Raw genomic sequence first — 27,571 nt, 5'->3', positions numbered from 1 at the left:
CGTACTGAATGAATACCAAATTGTATTGCTCTCTTATGGTCATGTCCATATTTTTGCCATGGCTTATAGTCAAAATGTGAGCTGAGGCAGATGGCGGCTGTGAACAATGTTAAATATGAGTATATGGTGTTAAAAATGTTTCATCTTAAACCTTCCTTGTACTTCTTTGCAAAAAATGAATTAAAGGCTATGGTTCACCAGGATAATATTTCACAGGTTTTATTTTATGAACATGGGATCTTATTTTCATGACCTGACTTTAATTTATAAACTAGAAAAAATATTCAACTACATAACAGGATAAAATCCAGCACAATTAATTTGATTTTCTATTGCTTAAATGGGCAACAAATTTAGAGCATCAGTATCATGCAGAAGGTCTCGATCCTGTAAACATTTATGCACAAGCTGAATTTTAAATAGCCAGTGGAACTGTTCATGTGCTTAAAGTTAAGCATGTATATCATTGTTTGGAGGATTAGTGTCTGAATGATTTTAAGAGCAGTGTGGTTTCAAATGACTATACAATCCGTTAGAATAGCTTCATTTTTGTGTATGGTTGTGTGTTCACAACTATTTTACAGTAGCCTGAAATGGTTCACAGTTATTTTACTAAGATATATGTATGCTCAGTAACATGTAAAATATATAAATGATCTGCTAGAATTAACAAAGTAGGTGTCAAAATGGATATTAGGTGCTCAGGTGTGCAGAGATTAGCTAAATCAATTAATATGCTAGCTTCAGTGTGATTGTATTAGAAGCCTTCATGACTACAAGTGTACGGTATAATACTAACATAGCTAAGGATCCTGTCTGGGCTGGAGAGAGTGGCAGCACTGTCTTATATTTTAATGTAATTTAACTTTTTGTAGGTTTTGCACAAAGGTTTGGCAAGATGAAATAAATCTGAACAATATTCAGTTTTTTGTAATATTTGAATTGCTGTCAAAATTCACAAAATTCTTCCATCATAATTTTTATTCCAAGAATATTTGCTATAAATGTTTTGACCTTGAGGCTCATAAGAACAATAACATGTTTAAAAGTAGATGGATCACAGTTATGTGTTATGCAACAGCATAAAAGATGATAATTTAAAAAGCATATTGCACAGCACATCTTTTCGTTACGTGACTAGCTTTTTCCTGTGTAGCATGTTTCAGTCTGTTGTTTTACAAGCACACTTCTCAATGTGCCATAGGTGTTTCAAGAGATACTCCAGGTCGTCTCTGAATCGGCAGCAGGATGTGGCACATTATCCAACTCCACCTCAACTCAGACTACTTGACTACTTACAGAAAAGAAAGGAAAGGAAAGGGGCCCAGCAGTACGACCTCAAAATTTCTAAAGCTGGAAATGTAAGTACATTGCAAGTTAGATGGGCGAACATTTTTATTTATTTATTGTTAATCATTAGTTTACAGATGCTCACATTGTTTTGTACTTTTTCCCCACCTCTCAGTGTGTAGATATGTGGAAACAGAACCCTTGCTACTTGTCTGCACCTTCTGAAGTTGATGTAAGTTCAATTGTTTCTAATCACATTTGGGTCAGTAAAAATTTCGCTTATTCAACATTTTGTGTATCAAGCAGGAAGATAAATGATAAAGCAGTGAGCAATGATGGCCCTCTTTGGGACATTGTGCTGGGCTTGGGCACAATGCCTTTAGGAACAGCTGCTAGAATGCAATTGATTCACTCTCAGTGTGACGGGATTCCACACTCATCCCACAGTGTGAGCCACACTCTTAGCCAATAGATTTTTTACAGCTAAATAAAGCTCTGCTAAATCTATTTAAAGATTGTGAGAATTCCTCAATGAAAACATTAGAGCAAAGTAACAGAAGTATGAAATCACTAAGGCTCTTCTCTACACTTGTTTCAAATGCATTATATTCTGATATCTGCTTTTTCTTTTAAGGTGGAAAAATATGCCAAAGTGGAAAAGTCTGTCAAACCTGATGACTCTCAACCTACTGTCTGGCCAGCACATGTGAGTAATTTAGACTTTTGGCCCACCTTTTGTCCCTCTAGTTAAGATGCTGCTTCTTTCAACAAAATGTAAATGAGAGCATAAAAATATTTTTTTTTCTATAATCTAGTCTTCTATAAAAATTTGGAAGGGAGATTGTCACGGGGAAGTGTAATTTCACACACTGGTGCATTGGGTTGATTATCAAAGCTAAAAGAATAACTATAATTTATTACTCATTGGCACACAAAATAGTAAAAAATAATTTACTCTTAAATTCCAGTCCTTAACCTCAGTTTTGTAGTGTGAGCATGATGCAATGGAATTTTTGCTTTGCCAACACTGCCTACCCACATTGCAATAATCAGCTAGCCAAAGTACTCTTAATTTCCCTGTATAATAGCAGGACACTGTGGGAAGCTGCTGCCATTACTGTAGTAACAAAAATGTAATAATTTACAGGAAGCAATGTTTCTTGCTTTCAACACACCTTTGTTTTGTTTCTAATCCTCATGTAATGGGTGAGTCAGGAGAGCTGCCGTTACAGTAATAACTCTTGCAGTAGATTCTGGAAGGGAGGTCGTAGAATCGTAGGGTTAGAAGGGACCACAAGGGTCATCTAGTCTAACCCCTGTAGCACGTTAGTACATAGGGCTATTTTAGGCAGAAGGCTGTACAGGTTTTTTTCCTCCACTGTCCCAGTGAAACCTATAGATCAGCTGCAAATTGCATGATCCAATACATAAGAAAATGCTTAAGTTAATTAGAAATCAGTTTATGGACTCTTCATAATGGAACCACCAACATACTGTGTCCACTTTATCTTCAGCATCCATCTCTTTGTCCTTGCAGGTTACTTCATATTACCAAAATCTACCATCTTGGTTGTATGCTTTTCTTGTAGTACCTAATTTTCATCCCTATGGCATCCTATTCAACCATAGTTCTGTGTTGTGTATATAACTACTTTTAGATATTTGCAGTGTTGTAGCTGTATTGGCCCCTGAATATCAGAGAGACAAGGTGGCTGAGATAATACCATTTACAGTTGGTCCAATAAAAGATATTCCCTCACCCACCTTGTGTGTCTACTTTTAGATGTGTTTCTTCTGTCTGCACTTCCACTATCTATCATAAATAGTTACGGGTTCTCTGTATTTCTTGTTTTTTAAGTAACTTATTTATCTCTCCCATCCTATTAGTTAGAGAATTTTTTCTGAAAATCATTTTTCATTCCTGCTGAGCAAAGTGATATTTAGGGACTACTAGATTGTGTTACTTGCAATTTGTATTTTGTAGATTTCTGACATATATTGATCAGCCTTTTTTGTTAACTTGTTTTTGAAAAGATTCTATGTATAATGTCGTTCTGTCTTTTAGGAGATAAGAGATGATTATGTGTTTGAATGTGAAGTTGGTAATCAACTTCAGAAAACAAAACTGACCATTTTTCAGTCCCTTGGTAATCCGCTGTACTATGGTAAAATACAGACGTTCAAAGGCAGTGAGGAGAATGACAGCCCAGTAACTCCATCACAGTAAGTAGCATGTATATTTAAAAAGGTCTATTCTATGAAAATTGAGGAAAAAAGGGCGTATTTACCTGCTTAGATCATAATGACAAATGTATACCTAATTACACTAGAAAACTAAAAATGTGGTTAAAGGATTTCATTTCAGAAATTTAAAAATATCTAACCCACATTTGCCAATGTCATCTTAAAAAGAAAAGTAGTAAATTGTGTAATGCATAAATTCAGATACAATCACAAGAATCTCATATCTTCCCACATTAAAGTTATATTGGAACAAAATCTCAATTTGGAGGGACAATTGTAGAATTTCCATGACACGTTTCCAGTGGTGTTCCCATTTTCAGTACTTATGATAGTGCTGAAAATGTGTCCGGCACTGTACAAACATATAGGAACGGACACAGTCCTTTATCGAAAGAGTTTACAATCTAAAAAGACAAAAAAACAAAGAGCGGGGGGGCGGGATGCAACACAAACAAGGACGATGACTGGTACATATGTTCTTAATTCTGTTTTAAAATATACTGACTATATATAGCTGGCTACAGCTATCCCTTTACCTACCCATTGTTAGTTCTTATTTTAGGCCCCAATCTTGCAAGGTGCTCTGGATACTTGGCCTTTGCACCTGCGCAGGCTTCCATTGATTTCAATGGGATGTAAGGGTCTGTCCACTTGCACAAAGCAGCTAGCATGATCAGGTTTTGTTAACTGCTACTATTCTGTATTGTTACCTAGTGTTTAATCCTTCTCTATTACTTTTTAATTTTAACCATTTCATACTGCCAAGTCTTAGTTATTTTTAACACTTGTCTCCATCTTTGCCTGTTTATTTTCTAGAGCTCTATACTAATCTTAGAGAGTCACTAAGGGTTGTGCACTGGAACTGGGATTTTCAAAGGCACCTAAGGGAGTTTTTGATTGAAATTGGCTCCTTTGAAAATACCAGTCCTGATGCACAATGTTAAGAACTTATTGGGATTTGGTTCCCTAAATCTCTTTGGCTCCATTTGAAAATTCCAGCCTCAAAAGTCAGGGATCCAAAAAATGTATTCCCCTTATTTTCCTGTAAAGTAGTTTGCTTTTTGAATCCATGGAAACAACATGAATAATTCTGAAGTAACCCTAACAATTCTCATTGCAAATTTCAGATCTGAATGGAATGAAATAAAATTTTCAGTAAAATGTGAATGTGAATAACAAACAAGAAATATTTATTTAGAGCTACATCTTGTGAGAAAGCATGATTGGAAAGATAAATAATGAGAGAAATCAGGAAAACTAAACATTTCTTTTAACATTTTAGTGCTTTGGTGTTTCTTGACATACACCCAAATCACACTCTCATTGCATCTGAAATCCCTTCCATACCATGAATCTGCATTAACCAGAAAAAGCAATAGATCGGTCATATTTCCCAGGAGAACTGTACAAAGAGAGAAGAAAATAGTAGATTACTGGGAAAAGCCTGGGAGATCTGTAATCCTTGACTTATATTGGTTATAATTTCCATGCTAATTTCCTAAATTGGTCTGAATTGGACCAAAAAAATTCCTTTAAGGGATATGGGCATTACATTAAAATGATATTAGTGAAACAGATTTCATATATTCTATTTTTAAAATATATTTACTTCAAACTGAATCCTTCTTTTTTAGTAATATGAATAGCTAATTGCTGGAGCTCTTACATTTTTTTCCTTATATGAGAACATATATATGTTACATTTCTTTACTAAATGTAAACCAAATGTATAATGCCATGGTGCTTAATACAAACAATATGCAATGCTGCTTTTAACAGCATAGAATATACAGCAAACTGCCACTTCCTGTTTTTAGGTATATAAAACTGGTATTATTTTGTCTTTTACATCGGTGTAGATTCACTCTTAAAGGGATGGTATTACAATAAAACCCTCAAATCCTTGTCAACCTTAATTGTGTCCCTCTAAATATATTGTATTAGTGATTATGAATCAGGGTTAGTGTTTTATACTTTCAGTAGTCTCCAGCCCACCAAGTAAGATTTAAGTGTTAACTGTTCTCATCAATTAGCTGGCAGCAGTGCATCCCATTCCAAAAGAGAGTGATTTCTTTGCTGTTTTTCAGAGTTGTGATCTTTGAGGAAAGCTCTTAAATTCCAAAAATAGTAACTACGTTGTTTTATGTTTTACATTTTAGGTTCCTTATTGGCTCCAAGACTGATGCTGAAAGGTAAGTAGTTCATATCTTTCTTTTTTTACAGCCCGGGTTTGTCCCTTTCAGCCATAATGTACCTTACTTTCATTAGCATGGAAGTAATGGCATGTGACATGGATATTAAATAGAAACAGTCAAGATCTGCAACCAGACTAAAAACGTAGCATCTCTTGCACTTTACGTTTGTGGGGAGGGTTGGGGAAAGAGAATAACTACACATACCTTGTCCCATTTTCTGTTAAATTCTGAAGGCCATACTATGCCTTTGGATGCACCCTCCCGTGGTAGCCTGGTGAGAGCATTCAAGAGAAGAATTTGGCCCTGAGACTTTGTACAAATAAATATGCTATCAAGTATATCTTCAAAGAGAGTTGTTCTTTTGAACTTTAACTGTAGTGTAAAACTTCTTCTAGAAATCAGTTGAATATTTTTTATTCAGGCAATATTGATATAGCGTTGTGAGAAGTATTCCATCACTCCTACAGCAAGAGGAAAAATAGTCCCTCCAGTATATTTTAGCTATAAGAGGTTTACGGTTATCTGCTGTGGTTTATTATAAAACGTAAAGTAGACTTCTCCCATACTCAGTGGATTTCTCCAGACTGATGTTTCTCAACCTTTTCTGGTTGGCAACCCCTAATTCAAAGTCAAAAAATTTCACAACCCCCTTATATTTATGGTAAAAGTAGGAGTGAAAAATGTAACAATGCTAAGCCTATATAATTTATTTGTGTTTCAAGAGGCTGACCGAATACTTGACTTCGAGGGATAAGGGTGTCATGGCAGTACTGTGGAGAAATTTTCTTTGCTTTAGAATGTAATGGGATTTTCAGGGCCTTGCAACAGCCCTGATTGCCTTTGGTGACCTCACTGGGGATCGCAACCCATGGGTTGAGAAGCACTGCTTTACACAAGTGGATATTTTATTCTTCAAACTGATAGAAAAAATTTAAATATTGTGGCTTCAGCTGTCTCTGTAAGGGAGTCTATATTTCTATATAATGTTGTTATGTTGCAGATCAATTTACTGAAGTTTAAAGTAAACCTGAATCACAATTCAAACCATTTTATCTATGTGCTTGCAGTTTGCATTTCAGAAAAGTGAAACAGGCGTAAGTAGGCAAAGAAAATTTAGAATATAATCAAGTTAATCTACATCTAGAACAAACAGTATAATGTTAAAAATAGTGCAAAATTGTTAATGCTTTTTCAAATCTTGTGCTGAAGTCTTTAGTGGTGTATTTCAGGGTAGTGAACCAATACCAGGAACTAGTTCAAAGTGAAGCTAAATGTCCAGTGAAAATGGTTCATAATTCAGGTGGATCAGTCAACCTAAGTCATCTTTCTCCAGGGAAGGAAATGGAAGTGAGTTTGCTAAATGTTTCTTTCTTACATTTACAATTGCTTATTGAGTACTTACAGTTCCCTAAAGGGACTCAAAGGGCAAACATCTGTCTGAAGTTTTTAAATCTACTATTGTTACAAGTCTGTAATGGAAGAAATTAGAGAAAAATGTTTTTCTCAGATTTTCTTTTTTTTTTTAGTTTTGTGTCTTTGATAATGCTGTGTAAAGTCAGTGTCTGTGTTTTGCTATAGTCCATTTTCTCAGTTTATGTAGGTCTTTTATACAGCAGCAGAGCAGAGAAAAGCATTTTTAAAGACAGAAAAATACAGTTCTAAAACCAATCTAAAAATTGGCAAGGGAACTTGGAGGCAGGCATAGTACCTGAACTGTTAACTCTTCATAAAAATGGTTTGGAGTTTTTTTTTTTATTAGATTTCAAAATGACAACATGCTTCTAAAGGATACATGCTCTTAGGGGTGTATTCCTCTGTACATGTCTGGCAGGAATTTCCATAGCTGAAAGTTTGGTGCTGATGGACCCATCAGGCTATGTGTTTTGTTTTCTCTGCTGAGCATTTTAGATTGATCCCACTACTCTAGTTCTTTTTTGACCTCAGCTAGCATTTCTGCTTTGCTGCTCCTTTCCTCCTGGCTATCTATGTTCTGCCCTATAGCATCCCTTCTTTTTAAATAGATAAATAAAGCTGTCCAGTTTGTTAGCCATGAATTAAGTTCTGCCGGAGTCAGCAGAGTCATAGCAAGGAAGCAGTGGATCACCTTCTTTTTTGACTATATAATCCTCTATGAGTGGTTAAGCAGTTATCTTGAATAGTGAAGAAAGGAGTTTGAAAAAGTAACCCTAAACACTTAGTTTTTATTTTTATCATCAACGGGAACTTAAAGGATTTTTAAAGAAAAAAATAGAAGCACATAAAAGGAGAATGGTGTCTGTTTGCTTTTCAGAGCCATTAAAGACCACAGAATTGTATACTCTGTAAAATACAAAGAGCTAAGCATCAGCTCTTAGCATGTGTGCCCAACTTGAAAAGAACTTCAAAGGAACCATAATTCAGCTAAAAAAAATGTTGAAATTACTCTTCTAACTTTTTTTAGTGATGTGGTTAATTTTATTGTTAAAGTTAACTAGGTGTTTTTTCTAGGGCACTGAAGAAGGCTGACTTAATTTCCTCTGTCACAGTCTTTTGACTCCTTTGACAAGGAGGGAAAATATCAAGCACTAATTTTATTAAGAATAATAAAAATAAATATGCAAATAATAAATTGAGTTTTTGAAGTTGTATACCTGATATTGTCTTCTGTGTGTTCTGTCATCTCCCTGAACCTGAAAGAACAGACACTATGTTTATAATACTTCTTCTATTCTGAATTTATACTCCATGCATGTAAATTAAATATTTGGCATTTACCTGTAAATTTATTTTCCCTGAAACAGATTGTCTGACAATCTGAACTAGTAGTTGCATGGATTTAGAGGCAATTACAGCCAACTTCTATGTAGCCTGCCATTTGTAATTCATTACTGCACATTTGAATAGCTGTAAGGCAATACTTGAACTTTATTAATTCATCTTAAAAAATTCTGTTCATAATTGGTGAAACAAAAAGCAGAACATCTTCATTCTAAATATAATGGTGCAATTATGGCAAAACACCCATCAATTTCAGGGGAGCCAGGATTTCACCCAAGTATTTATATTCCTGTTCCCATACTCTGGTTCTGTGCCCTGAATCCCAAGTGGATCAGGATTGACAGACAAATTTATCTGTAAGACTAAGTTTTCCTTTCTTTCAAGAGTACGTCTGTCATTCTTCTACTCCTGGGATGTCATTAGCAATGAATTCAGGACAGGGAATGAAGCAATATAATTCCCATTGTTTGTTTTATTTTAACTTTGCCACTAGTTTGGAGGCCTCTCTTGGCAAAAGCTGCATCTGAAAAGGATCACAGATTGTGTTTCTAATGTCTCCCACAAAGGGAGACCACTTCCTGAAAATTGCTTTACTTTAGAATTCTACTAGAAATGCTTTAATTTAATAGTTACTTATTTCTAACATGTATAATGTGATCTCAGATTGAGCTAATATATCTTTAATTTCTGTTTCTTCTTAGCAGCCAGAGAGTCTATCAGGGTCCGTGCAGTCTTCAGTATTGGGGAAAGGTGTAAAACATCGACCTCCTCCCATCAAACTACCTTCAAGTTCAGGAAGTAGTTCTTCAGGTAAATACTTTTTAGCTTTTTATCCTCTCCCTCCTACTGTCTGTTTCCCTTATTTTGAAGTGTGAGGTTTCACTACTTAATGTAATAATTTTAAATATAATGTGAAAACTTTACCTCTGTAGGTCATGGAGAGCGTTTTTCAAAGCTGATCTTACTGCTTTCTGATTAAACAGTATTGTTCAAGGATGTATATAATGGAAAATATTCTGACTAGCATCCCTCCGCAGAACCATAACATGTGTTAATTGTGCTTTTTCAGGTAATATTTTTAGTCCACAGCAGTCAAGTGGCCACCTAAAATCCCCAACTCCTCCTCCTCCTTCTAAGCCTCCCAGTCTTTCTCGGAAACAGTCTATGGATCTTAGTCAAGTTAGCATGCTTTCTCCAGCTGCCATGTCTCCTGCGAGCTCTTCACAAAGTGAGTCACGAACTAAATTCTCCATTAAATCTTAGGCTTTTGCATAATGCTTCTTGAGATAAACTTAACCAGTGGAATGGTGAAACTTAAATGTACAGTGTACTCTAAATTGTATAAATTGTGCAAAGCTTCAGGCAGGTCTCTTGTTGACTGTATGTATTTTATGTTTACTGTAATTGTGTTTGTTTTTCTGTATATATATATATATATATGTATGCACCCTTTGTGTATACGTTTTAATACATTTTATGCAACCAGTATGATTCTCTTTTTTTAAAAAAGCCTGATAGCTAATGTGACAATATAAGATTCCAAAGTGTGGTTCTTTCCTCCAGTGTAAAAATAATAGTATATGAGACCAATTTGCTTTTACATAATTTAAGCAACTGATTCTTTTTAAATGTCATAGGAGCTGGTACAGTTGTATCTCTGTGTATGTATATAACCTGATCAGTCCCAAGGTGGTGATACAATAAACTATGAGATGATCTTTTAAAACACTCCAACACTGTTTTACAAATCATTGCTGATTACTAAAGTGTAATAATGATTATTATAGCACCATAATGTCAGGTGTTAAAATGTAATTTTCTAAAATGAGTGACATCTAAGTTTGATTTTTTTTTAATTAACAATGACAGGATTATTGTAATGATAGATCATAAACAGTTTTTAAAATATGCGTCTTGAGGCCTTTCATGAACATATTTGTACAGCGAAAGAAACCACAGCTATAGTTTCCCGTTTTTTTTTATGACTAATTGCACACTGAACATTTCAGTATGCTGCACAGTGATATATGTTTTTTGCATTAAATAGTTTAAAATCTTCTGGATAGCTCAAAAGGTGTAATTTTTCTGCCTTCTTGTTTTGCACAAAGAAAAACATAAGAAAGATTTTGTAAATTTTCTAACAGTTCTATTCACACCTTTTTATGTTGCTGGTATGGATTATGTAAATCTACTGCACACAGTTGTTACTGTAAGTAAAGCTCTCGTCACAGCTTTTGGACATTCACATTTCTTTCCTTTCTTTCTGCAGGACATGAAAGCTAAAAAAGAGAACACCTCAAGAGCTTTTGGGTTTTTTTACTTTTTCTGTTTTTTGTTTCTTCTATTGATAAACTGTGCATACTGCATTCACAACAAATTTATCTATACATTCTACATTTAAGCAGAAGGAATTACACAGTAACTTTTAAAGATGCAGTATTATCTCCTGCAAAAGCATTTACTTTATTTTCTCTTTTGTGATTTGACAGAAATCTGGCAAATACAGTTATTGATATCTATATGATAGAATTTAGATGGTTACCATTGACCCCATTTGATCACTGAAACTATTATCTGTTCTTTGTTGGATCTGTTGTTTTCCATATGTTTTAACATGATGCTGTTATACAGACAGTACATACAGACTATATGTTTGACATTTTAGAAGCAAAACCATTAACTGGGTTCAAATGGTCACTCAGAAAAATTGTTCTACATTGACTTAAAAATATTTCCAACAGAGTCATGACTTAGTGCACTATACATTTTAAAAGGGCTGAATGGACGATACAAATTTATGTTTTGGTTAAAGAGTTAAGCATGGTGATGGGGTTTCTGTGTGATATACTGCATCTTTAATAATGAGCGAGTGCAGCAACACTCGTGTGTCATGTGTAGAAATTAACACTTGCAGTTTGCTGCTATAAAAACTGGAACAAATTGTCAGTGCTAAATAAGATTCCATTAACCTTATTTTACAAAAGGACTGGCCTTTTATAACAAACTAGCACTTTTTATTTTTCTCAATGAGCAGGGTCTGGAACTCCTAAACCATCTACTCCTACTCCAAACAACACCCCTTCATCGACCCCACACCCTCCTGACGCTCAGAGCTCAACTCCTATTACCCCTTCTGCCACCCCTACTCCCCAAGATTCAGGCTTCACCCCTCAGCCCACTTTGTTAACCCCGTTTGCTCAGCAGCAAATGTCTCTGAGCCAGGCATTGCCTGTAATGACCATTCCTCTTTCCACCATGGTAACATCCATTACTACAGGAACCACCTCCACCCAGGTCATGGCAAACCCTGCAGGACTTAACTTCATCAATGTAGTGGGCTCTGTGTGGTAAGTTCACTTTATTTTAGTGGCTTCTTAACAACCTGCCTTATGTTGATTTACAGAAATGTTCAATATTCATTAAGCGAGTTTTTATTCAAGATGTCCAACGGAAATGTATCGTTTCACTCTGTAATGGTGTAATTCAGAGTTAATGCAATTTTATGAGGTGCTCAAACAGAAGAAACCCAGTATTTGAATGCTGATGAAGTTGAATGAGAACCACTGAACTGTGTACTTTGAGTTTTTAAGATGTATAGGGTTTAATTGCACTAGTGCAGGGATCGGCAACCTTTGGCACGTGGCCTGTCAGGGAAATCCGCTGGCGGGCTGGGATGGTTTGTTTACCTGCAGCATCTGCAGGTTCGGCCCATGGCAGCTCCCAATGGCTGTGGTTTGCTGTTCCAGGCCAACGGGGGCTGCGGGAAACAGTGTAGGCTGGTGTGCTAGCCGCCGCTTCTTGCAGCCCCATTGGCCTGGAACGGTGAAACGCGGCCAGTGGGAGCTGCGATCGGCCGAACCTGTGGACGCTGCAGGTAAACAAACCGTCCCAGCCCACCAGTGGATTTCCCTGACGAGCCACGTGCCAAAGGCTGCCGATCCCTGCACTAGTGCTTAGCTAGCTACAAAAACTATGATAACTCTTGGGATTTTGTTCTTACAATTTTTCCACTAGAATGTTATCTTTTTATTAATCATTATGAGAGAGGAAATGGAATATGCAAACCATTCCAAATTAAAAATAATTAGACAAATTCTGTGTAAAAGCCCTTGTGAGTGAAACACTCTGTAGAAAATGTTTATAAGAAGAACTTAAGAACCGCCATACTGGGTCAGACCAAAGGTCCATCTAGTCCAGTATCTTGTCTTCTGATAGTGACCAATGCCAGGTGCCCCAGAGGGAATGAACAGAACAGGTAATCATCAAGTGATCCATCCCCTGTCACCCATTCCCAACTTATGGCAAACAGAAGATAGGGACACCATCCCTGCCCATCCTGGCTCATAGCCATTGATGGACCTATCCTCCATAAATTTATCTAGTTCTTTTTTGAACACTATTATAGTCTTGGCCTTCACAACATCCTCTGGCAAAGAGTTCAACAGATTGACCATGCGTTGTATAAAAAAAATACTTCCTTTTGTTTGTTGCCTTAAATGGAACATCAGTGAATTTGATTTATGATTACTTAACTTTATTAACCATTTTTACACTTATTCTGAGACTTAAATATTATTCTGTATTTTTTAAAAGCACTTCTGCCAACAGTGGAATTTATTCTGTTATTACCAAGGTAGATATCTATTAAATTAAAGTAGCGTTCTTTTGTGTAAAACACAGAGTGCAACCTAACAATGTCAGATGTGTGAATTACTCATCTGAACTGTCCAGCAGCAACTCATCACTCCAAATCCATTAAACAGATTTTTTCAAGTTGCTGAAGGAAAACATGAGCCTGGTCTCCAGCTTTTATGTCCTGTCAGTGCTGCTGTATTTAAGGTTGTGTTAGTCTTTGTATTTAGAAACACTACAGGCTTAGAATAAAAAAACCTGTACACTTTATTCTCCCCATGATCACTGATATCAGAGTGAGTTGTGTGCACAGAACGAGGGTAGGATAAGGACCTATATATTCCAAATCCTAGGTACTTTATGCTACTCCTTTATGTGTTTTTCTAAGATGCCTTGAAGTCTGGATTGTAGAGAACACATAGCACGTTTCCCACTCAGCTGTAACATTCATTTAATGTTAGTTTGTGATTTATAGTCACCCTATTGATTGATTAATGTTGTTCTGATCAGTCACCTTAATTTTAACCTCATTTAACGCGAACTGTTGATTGTGTTGTCAAAGACTGGAAGGCAAAAATCTAATTGTTCACACACATTTCTGCCACTTGGATTTAATGTGTTTTCTTTCCTCTTCTACAGTGGAGCACAGACATTGATGAGTGGCTCAAACCCTATGCTGGGGTGTAATACTGGTGCCATAACCCCTGCAGGTATAAATCTGAGTGGCATTTTACCATCAGGAGGTCTGGTGCCAAATGCGCTGCCAGCTGCAATGCAGTCTGCCTCTCAAACAGGTTAGTAGGAATCAGGTAAAAAGCTGTCATGAGGAAACGTTCAGATCAGGTTAAATAGCAAGAGTCCTTTAACTGCAGTGAAAGTAGAATATGAAAACAGTGGGCAGAAGAATTTAAGTGTGCCAGTGAATGGATAGTGTGTACATTCAGGCTTGAATCCACAAAGGGACTTAGGGATTTCAACACTCAGGTGCCTAGAAAATCACAAGAACAACACTGGCATCCACAAGGCCTAAGTTAGGCACCTAGACTCCCTATGCAATGAAGGGGGGGAAATAAGTGCCTAAGAATGGGATCCACAAAAGCCAGCATGCTAGATGGGGAGCTGCCTAACTAGCCAATGGGAGATGCTGATGAGAGGAGTTTGTCTTAAACCCCTCTCTAGAGGGAGGAAGAGATGGTAGCCCAGTGGAGACAGCACTCATCCAGAATGTGGGAGACCCAGGTTCAATTCCCACCCCAACTGATGGGAAGAAAGGATTTGAAGAGGGGTCTTCCATGTCCCTAACCGCTAGGCTTTGGGACCTTCTGCTATGGGCCTGCCTTAGTCTCTTGTGTCAAAGCTGTTTCACTGTGGATAAATAATTATAGAGTCATTGGTGCATGGGGACTGGACCCAGCGTTAGCCACCACCTGGCTAAGTGTGCTACCTGCCAGGATGTAGGGTCATTCTCTCTCTGGCCCAATGACTATTTATCCAAAGTGGAACAGCTTCAACTGGAGAGACTGAGGGTGAACCCACATCAGAATAACACATACCTCAGCAGTTAGAGCACTCTCCTGAGAGGTGGGAACCCCCTGTTCAAATGTTTTCTAGCCCTCAGGCAGAGGGGAGAATGAACCTAGGTTTCCCACATCCCAGGTGAGTGCTCTAACCACTGTGCTAGAAGTTATAAGTAAGGTGGCCCTGCTACGGCTGGATTTTGAATGGAGCCTGATCTGACAGGTGTGTTCTGAGTATGTTTGGATCAGGCCAAAAGGCAAGATAGGCATTTGCCTGCCTCTCTTTTCCTGGTTTGTAGATCACACTGGGGCAGAGGTGTGCAGCATATGTGTCTGGACTCCTAGAGTGAAGTGCGCATGACCAGAGGCAGAAACTTAGATGCCTAGGCAACTTTTACATTTAGACGGCAGCTGAGGGGGGTGGGTGTTGTAGATTGCAGTGGCACCTAAATCTGAGCTGCTGGCACTCCTTTTAGGATGTAGGCCACACTGAATTTGGGGAGTATCTCTGCCTTATTAGGCCCCAGGTCAGCGGAGGTTGAGTGTGTCTGAAATAGTTATTTTAAGGGGCTAGGTTAGGGTTGCCAACTTTCTACTGACACAAAAATGAACACCCTTGCACCTCTCCATCCGCTGAGGCCCCGCCCCTCCTCTGAGCTCTGTCCCTCCTCTGATGCCCCACCCCTTCTCCAAGGCCATGCCCTCACTCTCTCCATTCCCCCCCCCCCCCCATCTCTCGCTCTCCCCACCCTCACTCACTCGCTCATTTTCACCAGGCTGGCTCAAGGGATTGGGTTGCGGGAGGGGTGAGGGATCTGGCTGCGGGTGAGGCCAGAAATCAGGATTTCAGGGTGTGGGAGAGGCCGCTGGGGCTGAGGGATTCAGAGTGTGGGAGGGGGCTCCCGGCTAGTGCAGGGGGATGTGAGAGCTCTGACTGGGGGTGCAGGCTCTGAGGTGGGGCTGGAGTTAAGGATTTGGGGTATAGGAGGGGGCTCCGGGCTGGGATGAGGAGTTTGGATGGCGGGAGGGAGATCAGGGCTGGGGCAGGGGTTTGGGGTGCCGGGGGATGAGGGGTTAGGGATGCAGGAGGGTTGTCCGGGCTGGGATTGAGGGGTATGGACAGTGGGAGGGGGATGAGGGCTGGGGCAGGGGGCTGGGGCACGGGAGGGGTTCAGGCTTCAGGCGGTGCTTACCTCAGGCGGCTCCCAAAAGCAGTAGAATGTCCCTCCTACGCGGAGGCGTGGCCAGGCGGCTCTGTGTGCTGCCCTGTCCGCAGGCACCACCCTCGCAGCTCCCATTGGCCGCAGTTCCTGGCTAGCGGGCGCTGCAGAGCTGGCACTTCAGGTGGGGGCAGTGTGTGGAGCCCCCGGCTGCCTCTGCACCTAGAAGCCGGAGCGGAGACATGCTGCTGCTTCTGGGAGCTGCGCGGAACCATCGTAGGCAGGGAGCCTGCCTTAGCCCCGCGGTGCTGAACAGTCTCGCCAGGGTCCCTTTTCGACCAGGCTTTCTGGTCAAAAACTGGACACCTGGCAACCCTAGGCTATGTTAGGGAGATGTATTATACATCTGGTTATACATTTGGATCACCCATCAAGGGAGTTTCTGAGGTAGGTTACGTTGCAAGTTCAGAAGTGAATATGGCAGTCATCACTACTAGAAGAAAAGTAAAATATGAAAACATCCCAGAATTTAGGAAGAGGACCCACACTTCAGTGCTTCAGGCCCTTATTCTTTTACTAGACTGTGTTTTATTCTAAGTGTGTTTTTAGCTTCTTAACTGCCATAAAATATTACTGTAGAAATCAATATGCTTCAACATTCCTTAATGAGAAGTGTTTAAGTTCTTAGGCTCCAACCTTTTTGAAAACAGGACAGAAAAACACCTAGTGTTTGTTAGATGTTTATCCTCCCAATAATGCTTTTGGACTTGAAGATCTTCCAAAACAAGCCATTATAATTTGCTGTGTTTCAATATTTTCCTCTCGCTAATGCAGCTATCAGTAACTGCTGTTTCATTGAGATTCCAGACATGTCCATGTGTGGGATGCAAATTGTAATGTATTTTAAAAATAGAGGAAGAACTACAGAACATCTGCTAGGATGCTCTCTGCATACTTTATCTAGTCCAAACACAGTAGTAGTATTTGCAATATACCATGTTTAATATTGGTAGAACTTTCTTTCTAATCAGTCTGTTCCCCTGAGCTGCGTCTGGATAATCATGCAATTTACACTTTTATAGAGAAAATACAATACGCTGTTTAAGTTTAAAACTTAACCTTGCCATGTTGCAACCTTGGAGTGTTTAGAAATAATCCCATTGGCATGGTATGGTGTGATGTATTTGATTTGATGATGTGCATCTAACTAAGTAATGGTTGCCTACTTTTAATTAACAGGCAGCCCTTTTGGTTTAAAAAATGCTTCAGGTCTTCGGCCCTTAAATCTACTACAGGTAATTAATGTATTTGGACACAATAATTCTTTGCATTATTCTATATAGATGTGTTGATAAGTGCTTTTGGTCACATAGACCTCCAGCTCCTTAGAGCCAGGTGTTCCGAGACATGCCATTTATTGTAAATGTTTCATTTTATTATTTTAATTTGAATGCATAAGACAAGAAAAGGTCTATGCTAAGAGAATAGGTGCCTTAAAAGATAACTAAAATCAACCTATAAAACAGCAAACCTGAGGCTGTCCTTCCACCACTAACAAATCAACAAGTCTTGAATAACATAAAATAAGCTGTAGAAATAGTGAAATTTGAAAAATTGAATTCAAGTGGCTAATTGCATACTAAAGGCTTCCATTTTTCAGCCTTTGCTTTCACTGAAAAGAAGTTGTTTTCATTTTTAGTTATGATTATTTGAAAACTGCAAAATTAACAGTGCAATGGAAATCCCCTGTAAATTAACCAGCATAGGTCTTAAGAAAGATGAACTGTGCATGTGCACTTGTAGTCTCTATTACCAGAAATAGAAAGCTACGCAACACAAATAGTTCCAGACAAGGAGTTTACAAACTCTGAATAAACTTCTTTAATTTAAACAAAAAATAAAATCCAAGGGGGAAAATTCTTGATTGCTTCTGAGATCTGATCAAATGCAGGGCTGGGTGGGGCAGCTATCAGGTCCAGCACAATTTAGAGCTGCAATGGAGCAGCTCTAAATTACACCAGTGGTGCAAGATCCTTCAGGAACCTTACATCAGAATAGGATTGATTCCCCCATGCTACAGTCAGTGGAGAATTCCCTCCTTGGCAGAGGAACTCTCGTCTGACACGGTCTCCTGTGCCAGCCACACCCCATGCTGCTTTCCTGTACTCTCCCCTGCCAGGAGTATGGGGTGTGGCTGGCACAGGAGACAGTGTCAGGAGAGTTCCTCTGCCAAGGAGGGAATTCTCCACTGACTGTAGTCAGCTGTTTTAAGTCCACTTAGTGCCACTTACACAGAATATAGTGGACTTAGTAGACCAGGGGATGTGACCCTAGGAAATGAAATGTAAATAAAGAGTCAGGTTGCACAGTTAAAAGTGCAGTTCACAAATGCACAAGTCACAGTTATATCTGTACAGGGACTCTTCCAGTCCTGGTTAAATGTGCAGCTTGCTGTCACACTGTTTGTTTTAAAATATATATTACAAACTATGGAGGACTTAGTATGATAATTTAACTTGGATCTTGGAACTTTTACATTTCTTGTCTTCCTTGAGAGTTTAATTGTGTAACCTTCATATTGCAGTAACAGTTCTTTGCATTGTATGTGTGTGAGAGATTATGAAGATATTCGTGAAATGCTTGTATTTTCTGGCTGTGCTCTTCAGGCTGTAATTTCAGGCTATGCTCTTGAATCTCCTCTCTCTTACACTGATATAAATCAAGAATAATTCAGTTGAAATCTGTGCAGTTGGTAAAACTGGTGTAAGCAAGAGGAAATAGGCCCCATATTTAATTAATATCTGTTACATCCGATTCTCCACAATTTATTACTAGGAAGCCTTCATCCAAATAGAATAAAATGGTTTAAACATGGAATTAATTAAGTATTCTGATGTTACAGATATCCATTAACCTACCTTTTTATTAGCGATGTATAAAATCTGCACAATTGTATTTAAATCGAACAATGACAATAATATACTTTTCTCCCGAGGAATCTAGGGGTACAACTTATGTAGACTCTATTTCTGAAAAATGGGGCCTTTTCAAAAACAGCAGCATTTTTAAAATAGCTGCAAGAAGTAATTTAATATCTAGATCTTTATTTGTGCTTATCCCTGGAGAATGGCAGGCTCATGAATTTGATTGCATTATGTCTTTTGTTTTTTAATCTGTAACAGCTTCCAGGTGGTTCACTTATTTTCAACCCACTTCAGCAGCAACAGCTCTCACAGTTCTCTCCACAGCAGCAGTCCCCGCAGCCTGCAACCTCTAGTCCTCAACAGCAGGGAGACCAGGTGTGCCAGTTACCCTCAGTAAGAGTGCATAAATACATTGGAAAACTGTTGAACTACATAGTTTACTCCCAAATGATTATACCTTTCAGGTGGTGAGTGGTTGATTGGAGTAGTTGTTTAAAGGAAGAGGAGATGAACAATACTAGTTTACTAAATAGCAAGGATCTATTTTTGGATGGTAAAAGTCATTCATAATTTCTCCTTTTACAAGGAATAGGAATATAAAAATAAGTTGTGTTGCCCAGTTAGTCCACTGTCCTTTCAGCTCTGTAGTCATGACAATACTGAAAAGACCATTATGGTTTGCTTCTAACAGTTCCTGTATTGCTTAACTGTGTTTTAGTTAGCAAAGAACTGACAAAGATAGGGTAGCCCTCTGGTGGTTCATATTATGCCTTGCACACTATAGGTTTCAGAGTAACAGCCGTGTTAGTCTGTATTCGCAAAAAGAAAAGGAGTACTTGTGGCACCTTAGAGACTAACCAATTTATTTGAGCATAAGCTTTCCGATGAAGTGAGCTGTAGCTCACGAAAGCTTATGCTCAAATAAATTGGTTAGTCTCTAAGGTGCCACAAGTACTCCTTTTCTGTTTACACTTACTATAGGATGTCAGCTGCATAGGTTTGTATGAATTTGCTAGCCTTAAAATTAAATAAGCCTTCATATAGTATAATTTAAGTTGAAAGACCCATTGCATTCTAAACTCCACTTTGACTCCCCTTTTTATTTTGTCAGAAACATCTCCTCTTTGGCCTTAAAAATTGTTAATTTCAGATCAGAAGAGAATTTTGTTTTTTAACATTCACATGCATGTTGGGTAAGGAGGCTTTTAGTTACAGAGTATTGGAAACTTAGCATACTTTGGATTTTAAATGAACATAACTTTTTGTCTATCTATGACTTAAAGAGCTGATTTTAAGGTATCAGATTGCTCATGCATTTAGTCCTGCATGAAGACAGGGCTAATAAAATCTTATTTAAAACTACATCTACTAAACATTTCATTGACAACTGACTGGTTATCAGTTACTTGTGAGGAATGGGATCTCTGAATGTTGTAGAAATCTAGATATGTCAGTGAGTCTTTTAAAGGTTACAGGATTAGTTGGAAGATTGTAGAAGTTTTCTGTGGCAGTTACAATGCATGGATTAAATGGTGTCTCTCCTTTTCCCCAGAACAACAAGTAAATGGGCCTTTACACAAAAGATCTCAATCAGGTTAAGGAGAAAGGAAACCTCATGAAGAGTGCAGCGATTTTGTTGCCACTGCTATACACGCAGGTTGTAGTTATAGCTGGAGCCGTGGCTCCTCTCTCCCCTTGCAGAAAAGGAACGGTTAGGACTGGTGATTTTTTGACATGGCAGATAACCTGGCCTTGCACCGTCCTGCACTAATGTGGACAGAAGTCATTCAGTATGTGAGGGAAGTGTGTTCTTGCCCCTCCATACACAGAACTACAGCACAGGAATTGCCATGCTGCATCAGAGTAGTGCTCCAGTTACTCCATTGTCCCGATTCTTACAATGACCAGTAACAGCTGTGTTAGAGGAATACATGTGAAACCTGCTACTGTAGAATAAACCAGCATTTCTTCCTAGGCCTGTCAGTTCGCAGTTGGCTTACCTCTTAGCCATTTCATTTGAGTTGGCATTTCTGTGCTAGCAAAGGGTAGGGCTGCATTTGGCCCTAAAATTGTAGATTGTCATCTTGGATGATTGTAGACAGGTGGGAAGCTGAGGCAGCACGTACAATCACTGTGAAAAGAGTTAATCTTTATAGATGATTTCTTTGTAAAAACTTCTAACCTCTGTTGTAGACTAACCTCAATCCATTCTCATATGCCAAATCCCCTTCCCTTGGAGCATCAAGACCTTCTCCTATCTGATAGGGTATTTAGTTCTCACCGTGCCCACATGTGGCCAGTTTAGGAAAGGAAAAGTACAGTCTGCTCTACTTTTGTATCCCATCTACGAGTGTAGTTACCAGCTCCTTTCTAGTCTTCCTGCAGAGGCCTTTTGTGTGTGCTAGTTAGTCTCTGCCTTCAGCCCAGATACCTAGATCAGTTTATCTTAAAATAATTTTATTTCGAATAGTATGGAAGAATCATCAGTAAAGTGGTTCTGAATACTACATAAAGTATTAGACTGACACTAAGCTCACTTACGAGGTAACAGGCTCTACCTTGAATGGTCCCTTACAATATGTGCTAACTACTTGTGCTAAACAATCTGTTCCACCATGCATGTAGCTGTGATGCTGGGAGTACCTTTCCCAGACCTGAAGAAGAGCTCGGTGTGGCTCAAAGGCTTGTCTCTCTCACCAACAGAAATTGGTCCAATAAAAGATATTACCTCACCCAACTGGTCTCTCTTACGAGGTAACGTCCGTTTCCTGGAATCCCACATGGCCGAAAAGTTCTCCTACAGTATCATCTCTGTTCACACAGGTGTTTAAGCTGTTGTGTGGTGGTGTGACAGCAGACTGCTGTAGATGTATTCTTAAGGCATTTGGAATCCAACTGTGGAATCTGTTAGTTTGTAATTACTTTGTTCTTTGATCAGTAAGCCAATACTCTTCATAGTTCAACATCTGTACAAGGAAATCCTAACTTAGTTTCTTCCAGCATGTAAATTAAATTGAGCTGAAATCTAAATGCTTAGTAAAGAAATAATCAAAATAACACTTTTTATTGCATTAGTGCAAAATATACATACTGGTACATTTATCACAAATTTCTGTAGGTTTTTGTTGAGAGGTTGGTACCATCATTTTACAGCTTTGTCAGTCTTTTTTTTTAATGGTATTCTCAGTATGTCCTAACCTTATAACACTATTTCTTTAGGTTTCAGAGTAGCAGCCGTGTTAGTCTGTATTCGCAAAAAGAAAAGGAGTACTTGTGGCACCTTAGAGACTAACCAATTTATTTGAGCATAAGCTTTTGTGAGCTACAGCTCACTTCATCGGATGCATTCAGTGGGGAGATTTATATACATAGAGAACATGAAACAATGGGTGTTACCATACACACTGTAACCAGAGTGATCACTTAAGGTGAGCTATTACCAGCAGGAGAGCGGGTTGGGGGGGAGCTTTTTGTAGTGATAATCAAGGTGGGCCATTCCCAGCAGTTGACAAGAACGTCTGAGGAACGGGGCGGGGCGGGGCGGGATGGGATATAAACATGGGGAAATAGTTTTACTTTGTGTAATGACCCATCCACTCCCAGTCTCTATTCAAGGCTAAGTTAATTGTATCCAGTTTGAAATTAATTCCAATTCAGCAGTCTCTTGTTGGAGTCTGTTTTCGAAGTTTTTTTGTTCAAGAATTGCCACTTTTAGGTCTGTAATCGAGTGACCAGAGAGATTGAAGTGTTCTCCGACTGGTTGTTGAATGTGAAAATTCTTGACGTCTGATTTGTGTCCATTTATTCTTTTACGTAGAGACTGTCCAGTTTGACCAGTGTACATGGCAGAGGGGCATTGCTGGCACATGATGGCATATATCACGTTGGTAGATGTGCAGGTGAACAAGCTCTGATAGTGTGGCTGACGTGATTAGGCCCTATGATGGTGTCCCGTGAATAGATATGTGGACACAGTTGGCAACGGGCTTTGTTGCAAGGATAGGTTTCTGGGTTAGTGGTTCTGTTGTGTGGTGTGTGGTTGCTGTTGAGTATTTGCTTCAGGTGGGGGGGGGGCTGTCTGTAAGCAAGGACTGGCCTGTCTCCCAAGATCTGTGAGAGTGATGGGTCATCCTTCAGGATAGGTTGTAGATCCTTGATACGTTGGAGAGGTTTTAGTTGGGGGCTGAAGGTGATGGCTAGTGGCGTTCTGTTATTTTCTTTGTTGGTTATGTCCTGTAGTAGGTGACTTCTGGGTACTCTTCTGGCTCTGTCAGTCTGTTTCTTCACTTCAGCAGGTGGGTACTGTAGTTGTAAGAATGCTTGATAGAGATCTTGTAGGTGTTTGTCTCTGTCCAAAGGGTTGGAGGAAATGCGGTTGTATCGTAGAGCTTGGCTGTAGACAATGGATCGTGTGGTGTGGTCTGGATGAAAGAAGGAGGCATGTAGGTAGGAACAGCAGTCAGTAGGTTTCCGGTATAGGGTGATGTTTATGGGACCATCGCTTATTAGCACCGTAGTGTCCAGGAAGTGGATCTCTTGTGTGGACTGGTCCAGGCTGAGGTTGATGGTGGGATGGAAATTGTTGAAATCATGGTGGAATTCCTCAAGGGCTGCTTTTCCATGGGTCCAGATGAAGAAGATGTCATCAATGTAGCGCAAGTAGAGTAGGGACATTAGGGGACGAGAGCTGAGGAAGCGTTGTTCTAAGTCAGCCATAAAAATGTTGGCATACTGTGGGGCCATGCGGGTACCCATAGCAGTGCCGCTGATTTGAAGGTATACATTGTCCCAAAATGTGAAACAATTATGGGTGAGAACAAAGTTCAGCCACCAGGTTTGCCGTGACATTATCGGGGATACTGTTCCTGACGGCTTGTAGTCCATCTTTGTGTAGAATGTTGGTGTAGAGGGCTTCTACATCCATAGTGGCCAGGATGGTGTTTTCAGGAAGATCACTGATGGATTGTAGTTTCCTCAGGAAGTCAGTGGTGTCTCGAAGATAGCTGGGAGTGCTGGTAGCGTAGGGCCTGAGGAGGGAGTCTACATAGCCAGACAATCCTGCTGTCATGGTGCCAATGCCTGAGATGATGGGGCACCCAGGATTTCCAGGTTTATGGATCTTGGGTAGCAGATAGAATACCCCTGGTCGGGGTTCCAGGGGTGTGTCTGCGCGGATTTGTTCTTGTGCTTTTTCAGGGAGTTACTTGAGCAAATGCTGTAGTTTCTTTTGGTAACCCTCAGTGGGATCAGAGGGGAATGGCTTGTAGAAAGTGGTGTTGGAGAGCTGCCTAGCAGCCTCTTGTTCATATTCTGACCTATTCATGATGACGACAGCACTTCCTTTGTCAGCCTTTTTGATTATGATGTCAGAGTTGTTTCTGGGGCTGTGGATGGCATTATGTTCTGCACGGCTGAGGTTATGGGGCAAGTGATGCTGCTTTTCCACAATTTCAGCCCGTGCACGTCGGCGGAAGCACTCTATGTGGAAGTCCAGTCTGTTGTTTCGACCTTCAGGAGGAGTCCACCCAGAATCCTCCTTTTTGTAGTCTTGGTAGGAAAGTCTCTGTGGGTTAGTATGTTGTTCAGAGGTGTTTTGGAAATATTCCTTGAGTCGGAGGCGTCGAAAATAGGATTCTGGGTCACCACAGAGCTGTATCATGTTCGTGGGGGTGGAGGGACAGAACGAGAGGTCCCGAGATAGGACAGATTCTTCAGCTGTGCTAAGAGTATAGTTGGATAGATTAACAATATTGCTGGGTGGGATAAGGGAACCACTGTTGTGGCCCCTTGTGGCATGTAGTAGTTTACATAGTTTAGTGTCCTTTTTCTTTTGGAGAGAAGCAAAGTGTGTGTTGTAAATGGCTTGTCTAGTTTTTGTAAAGTCCAGTCACGAGGAAGTGTGTGTCGAAGGTTGTTTTTTTATGAGAGTATCCAGTTTTGAGAGCTCATTCTTAATCTTTCTCTGTTTGCTGTAGAGGATGTTGATCAGGTGGTTCCGCAGTTTCTTTGAGAGCATGTGGCACAAGCTGTCAGCATAGTCTGTGTGGTATGTAGATTGTAATGGATTTTTTACCTTCAGTCCTTTTGGTATGATGTCCATCTGTTTGCATTTGGAAAGGAAGATGTCGACTGTCTGTATCTGAGTTTTTTCATGAAATTGATAGATTTCCACTCCATACAGCTAAATTCAGTGCCTTGCATAATGACAGGTTTCAGAGTAGCAGCCGTGTTAGTCTGTATTCGCAAAAAGAAAAGGAGTACTTGTGGCACCTTAGAGACTAACCAATTTATTTGAGCATAAGCTTTTGTGAGCTACAGCTCACTTCATCGGATGCATTCAGTGGAAAAATTCAGTCTCTACGTAAAAGAATAAATGGACACAAATCAGACGTCAAGAATTATAACATTCAAAAACCAGTCGGAGAACACTTCAGTTTCTCTGGTCACTCAATTAGACCTAAAAGTGGCAATTCTTCAACAAAAAAACTTCGAAAACAGCTCCCCCCCCACCCGCTCTCCTGCTGGTAATAGTGTATTACTCTGGTTACAGTGTGTATGGTAAAACCCATTGTTTCATGTTCTCTGTGTATATAAATCTCCCCACTGTATTTTCTACTGCATGCATCCAATGAAGTGAGCTGTAGCTCACGAAAGCTTATGCTCAAATAAATTTGTTAGTCTCTAAGGTGCCACAAGTCCTCCTTTTCTTTTTACTATTTCTTTAGTACAGTGATTATTTAGTATGGTTCTCTTAAAGAAACCTTGCATAACACATGACAATTTACCAGCCCAGTCACAAGTTCTGCCTTCTTACAACTGAAGCGAATGCTTGGTGTTTTGTTTGGGGAGGGGGGCGGCTTGGTGTGTGTTACAAGTCTGTTTGAATCATGTAAGATGTACTCAGACAACATTTTCATTCCATGTGTGTACTTAAAGAATCATGCATGTGGGTACCCTAGTGTAGCGCATGATCCCATTGACTTCAACTGACATTTGATCAATCCTCTCACGATCCAATCTGTGTAAGAAATGAATGGAGGTGTGTGGAGTCATTTTGTTCCTGAGTGAAGCTGTTGCTTTCAGAATATTACTGGGGTGGTTTTTTTGAGATAAGAGAGGATGATACAATCTTCACTTTTTTTCCTGATGTTTCGGGTCTATAGATGGCTCAGTGATTAGTATTCTTGCCTCTGGATTGCATGTGGACCACCATTTCAGGTGCAATACAGATTCTTGCAGGATTAGGAGATGAAGTACCACCTGATTGGATCCAAACTATAGTTATTACTAGCAGGTTGCCTGTGGTGCAGCTAGAGATGCCATGGGACTTCTGTTAAAGAACACACACAATCCTAATGTCCTGGAAAACATTTCCCATCTATGTAAAATAGGTTATAGAATCCAAAATTATTGAAGAGCTAGTATAGAGCACATAATGGCTGCTGTACATATCTGAATAGTCACTCCATTACCAGTATTTAACATTATAAAAGGCAGAATGAGTTTTTTTAAAGGGAAATAAAAGCGGTACTCATATCTTTTCATGCTGATTTTTTGAATTTATTTATTCAATGGCCCAAAAGTTCCACAATAAGTATCAAGCTTCTCATTTTTGCCAGAGTGCTGAGCAATGTCCAGCCAATCAAGACCAAGCCTTATCTGCCCAGCAAGCCGCTGTTATTAACCTTACTGGAGTGGGGAGCTTTATGCAACCTCAAGCAGCAGGTATGTGTTGGCAGAGTTTCCTTCTGGTTTTTTTAGTGACATTGATAAATTTCATACTGGAATGAAGTTTGGTGTTTAATATAAGCCTTCCCCTTACTCTGATTAAAGCAAATCACATATCAAGTTATCACAACAGAGTGTGGATCACATAAAAGATGTTGCACTTAATTTGACTTGCAAATTAAAAGCATGCACTTTTCTGCTTCTTTGTCTTGTGTATGGTAGTTTCATAAACTGAATAGTCTTTAAATCACATGGAACAATTCCTGCCAAAACTGTACAAAGCTTCCATACCAAACTTCATTAAGGAGTATTTCTTTAAACTGTCTGCTTTAAAGTCCAGTATGAGAAATTTGTTTCATGTCCACAAGCTCTTCATAAGCTAATTGCATGTTCCAACTAACAGTGTCTATACAGTGTATACTTTATTCTGCACTGTTTCTGATTTTACTCTAATTCTACTGATCCCCTTTCTGTTACACTCTATTCCTATGTCTTCCTTTCCTAACCCTGACAACCTCCACCCAACCTCTTTGACCTGCCTGCTTTCCCCTTCTCCTTTTCGTAGTGTTGTCTCAGCTTGGCTCTGCCGTGAACAGACGTGGGCAAAGCCTTCCTCAGCAGAGACTCCAGCTCTCCTCTGCCTTACAGCAGCAACAACAACAAGCCTTGCAGCAGCAGCAGCAACAGATACAAGTAATCCAGCAACTTCGCTCTGATTGCATAAAAAAATACAATTCTCAGCTCCAAAAACAAAAATGCTGCCCTTAGACTTTTACTAATACCATATGGAATTTTAAAAATGCTGCAGTGTGGCAAACTAAACTGAGAGATCCGATTCCTCTTGTTCTATCAACTTGGAGCACTGAATTTATTTTTATACATTAAAGCCATCCACTTTCCTGATTTGACAACATTCAAGGAGTGCTTGTGGCACGTTACTAAATAAGCTTGGCCAGGTGCCATTAGGATTTTGAAGCAACAGCATGTCGAGTGCGTAGTTAAATTCAAACACATTGCACAGCTACAGTTATTACATTAAAAAGGAAGCTTTGGCAAAGTGTTCTTTTCACATAGTAATGTTAGCCATCCTGATGTTTATAGAGGGAGTACATAATTGCCATCTC

At 39.4% G+C, this 27,571-nt stretch overlaps 1 protein-coding gene across 50 annotated transcripts in view; it reads left to right on the top strand.

Annotated features, from left to right (window-relative positions):
* The window catches only part of SUPT20H (SPT20 homolog, SAGA complex component), a 63,101-nt gene that overhangs the window by 34,605 nt on the left and 925 nt on the right, over positions 1-27,571 (top strand). For 8 of the 50 annotated variants that reach the window (XM_037892621.2, XM_037892576.2, XM_037892584.2 and 5 more), the window contains 14 exons: positions 1,205-1,361; positions 1,466-1,522; positions 1,925-1,996; positions 3,356-3,513; positions 5,694-5,726; positions 6,959-7,076; positions 9,188-9,296; positions 9,556-9,714; positions 11,521-11,833; positions 13,758-13,912; positions 17,035-17,090; positions 18,978-19,112; positions 26,339-26,444; positions 27,013-27,140. In XM_037892621.2, the coding sequence (XP_037748549.1) occupies positions 1,205-1,361; positions 1,466-1,522; positions 1,925-1,996; positions 3,356-3,513; positions 5,694-5,726; positions 6,959-7,076; positions 9,188-9,296; positions 9,556-9,714; positions 11,521-11,833; positions 13,758-13,912; positions 17,035-17,090; positions 18,978-19,112; positions 26,339-26,444; positions 27,013-27,140 (1,756 nt within the window). Of the gene's footprint in view, positions 1-1,204; positions 1,362-1,465; positions 1,523-1,924; positions 1,997-3,355; positions 3,514-5,693; positions 5,727-6,958; positions 7,077-9,187; positions 9,297-9,555; positions 9,715-11,520; positions 11,834-13,757; positions 13,913-17,034; positions 17,091-18,977; positions 19,113-19,183; positions 19,989-21,422; positions 21,543-26,338; positions 26,445-27,012; positions 27,141-27,571 lie in introns of those variants that run through there. The other 42 variants (XM_043532100.1, XM_043532065.1, XM_037892639.2 and 39 more) reach the window with 25 other exon arrangements.

Source organism: Chelonia mydas, chromosome 1 (genome assembly GCF_015237465.2).
Source record: "Chelonia mydas isolate rCheMyd1 chromosome 1, rCheMyd1.pri.v2, whole genome shotgun sequence".
Classification (NCBI taxonomy): domain Eukaryota; kingdom Metazoa; phylum Chordata; order Testudines; family Cheloniidae; genus Chelonia; species Chelonia mydas.
This window is presented reverse-complemented; position numbering and strand designations above follow the sequence as displayed.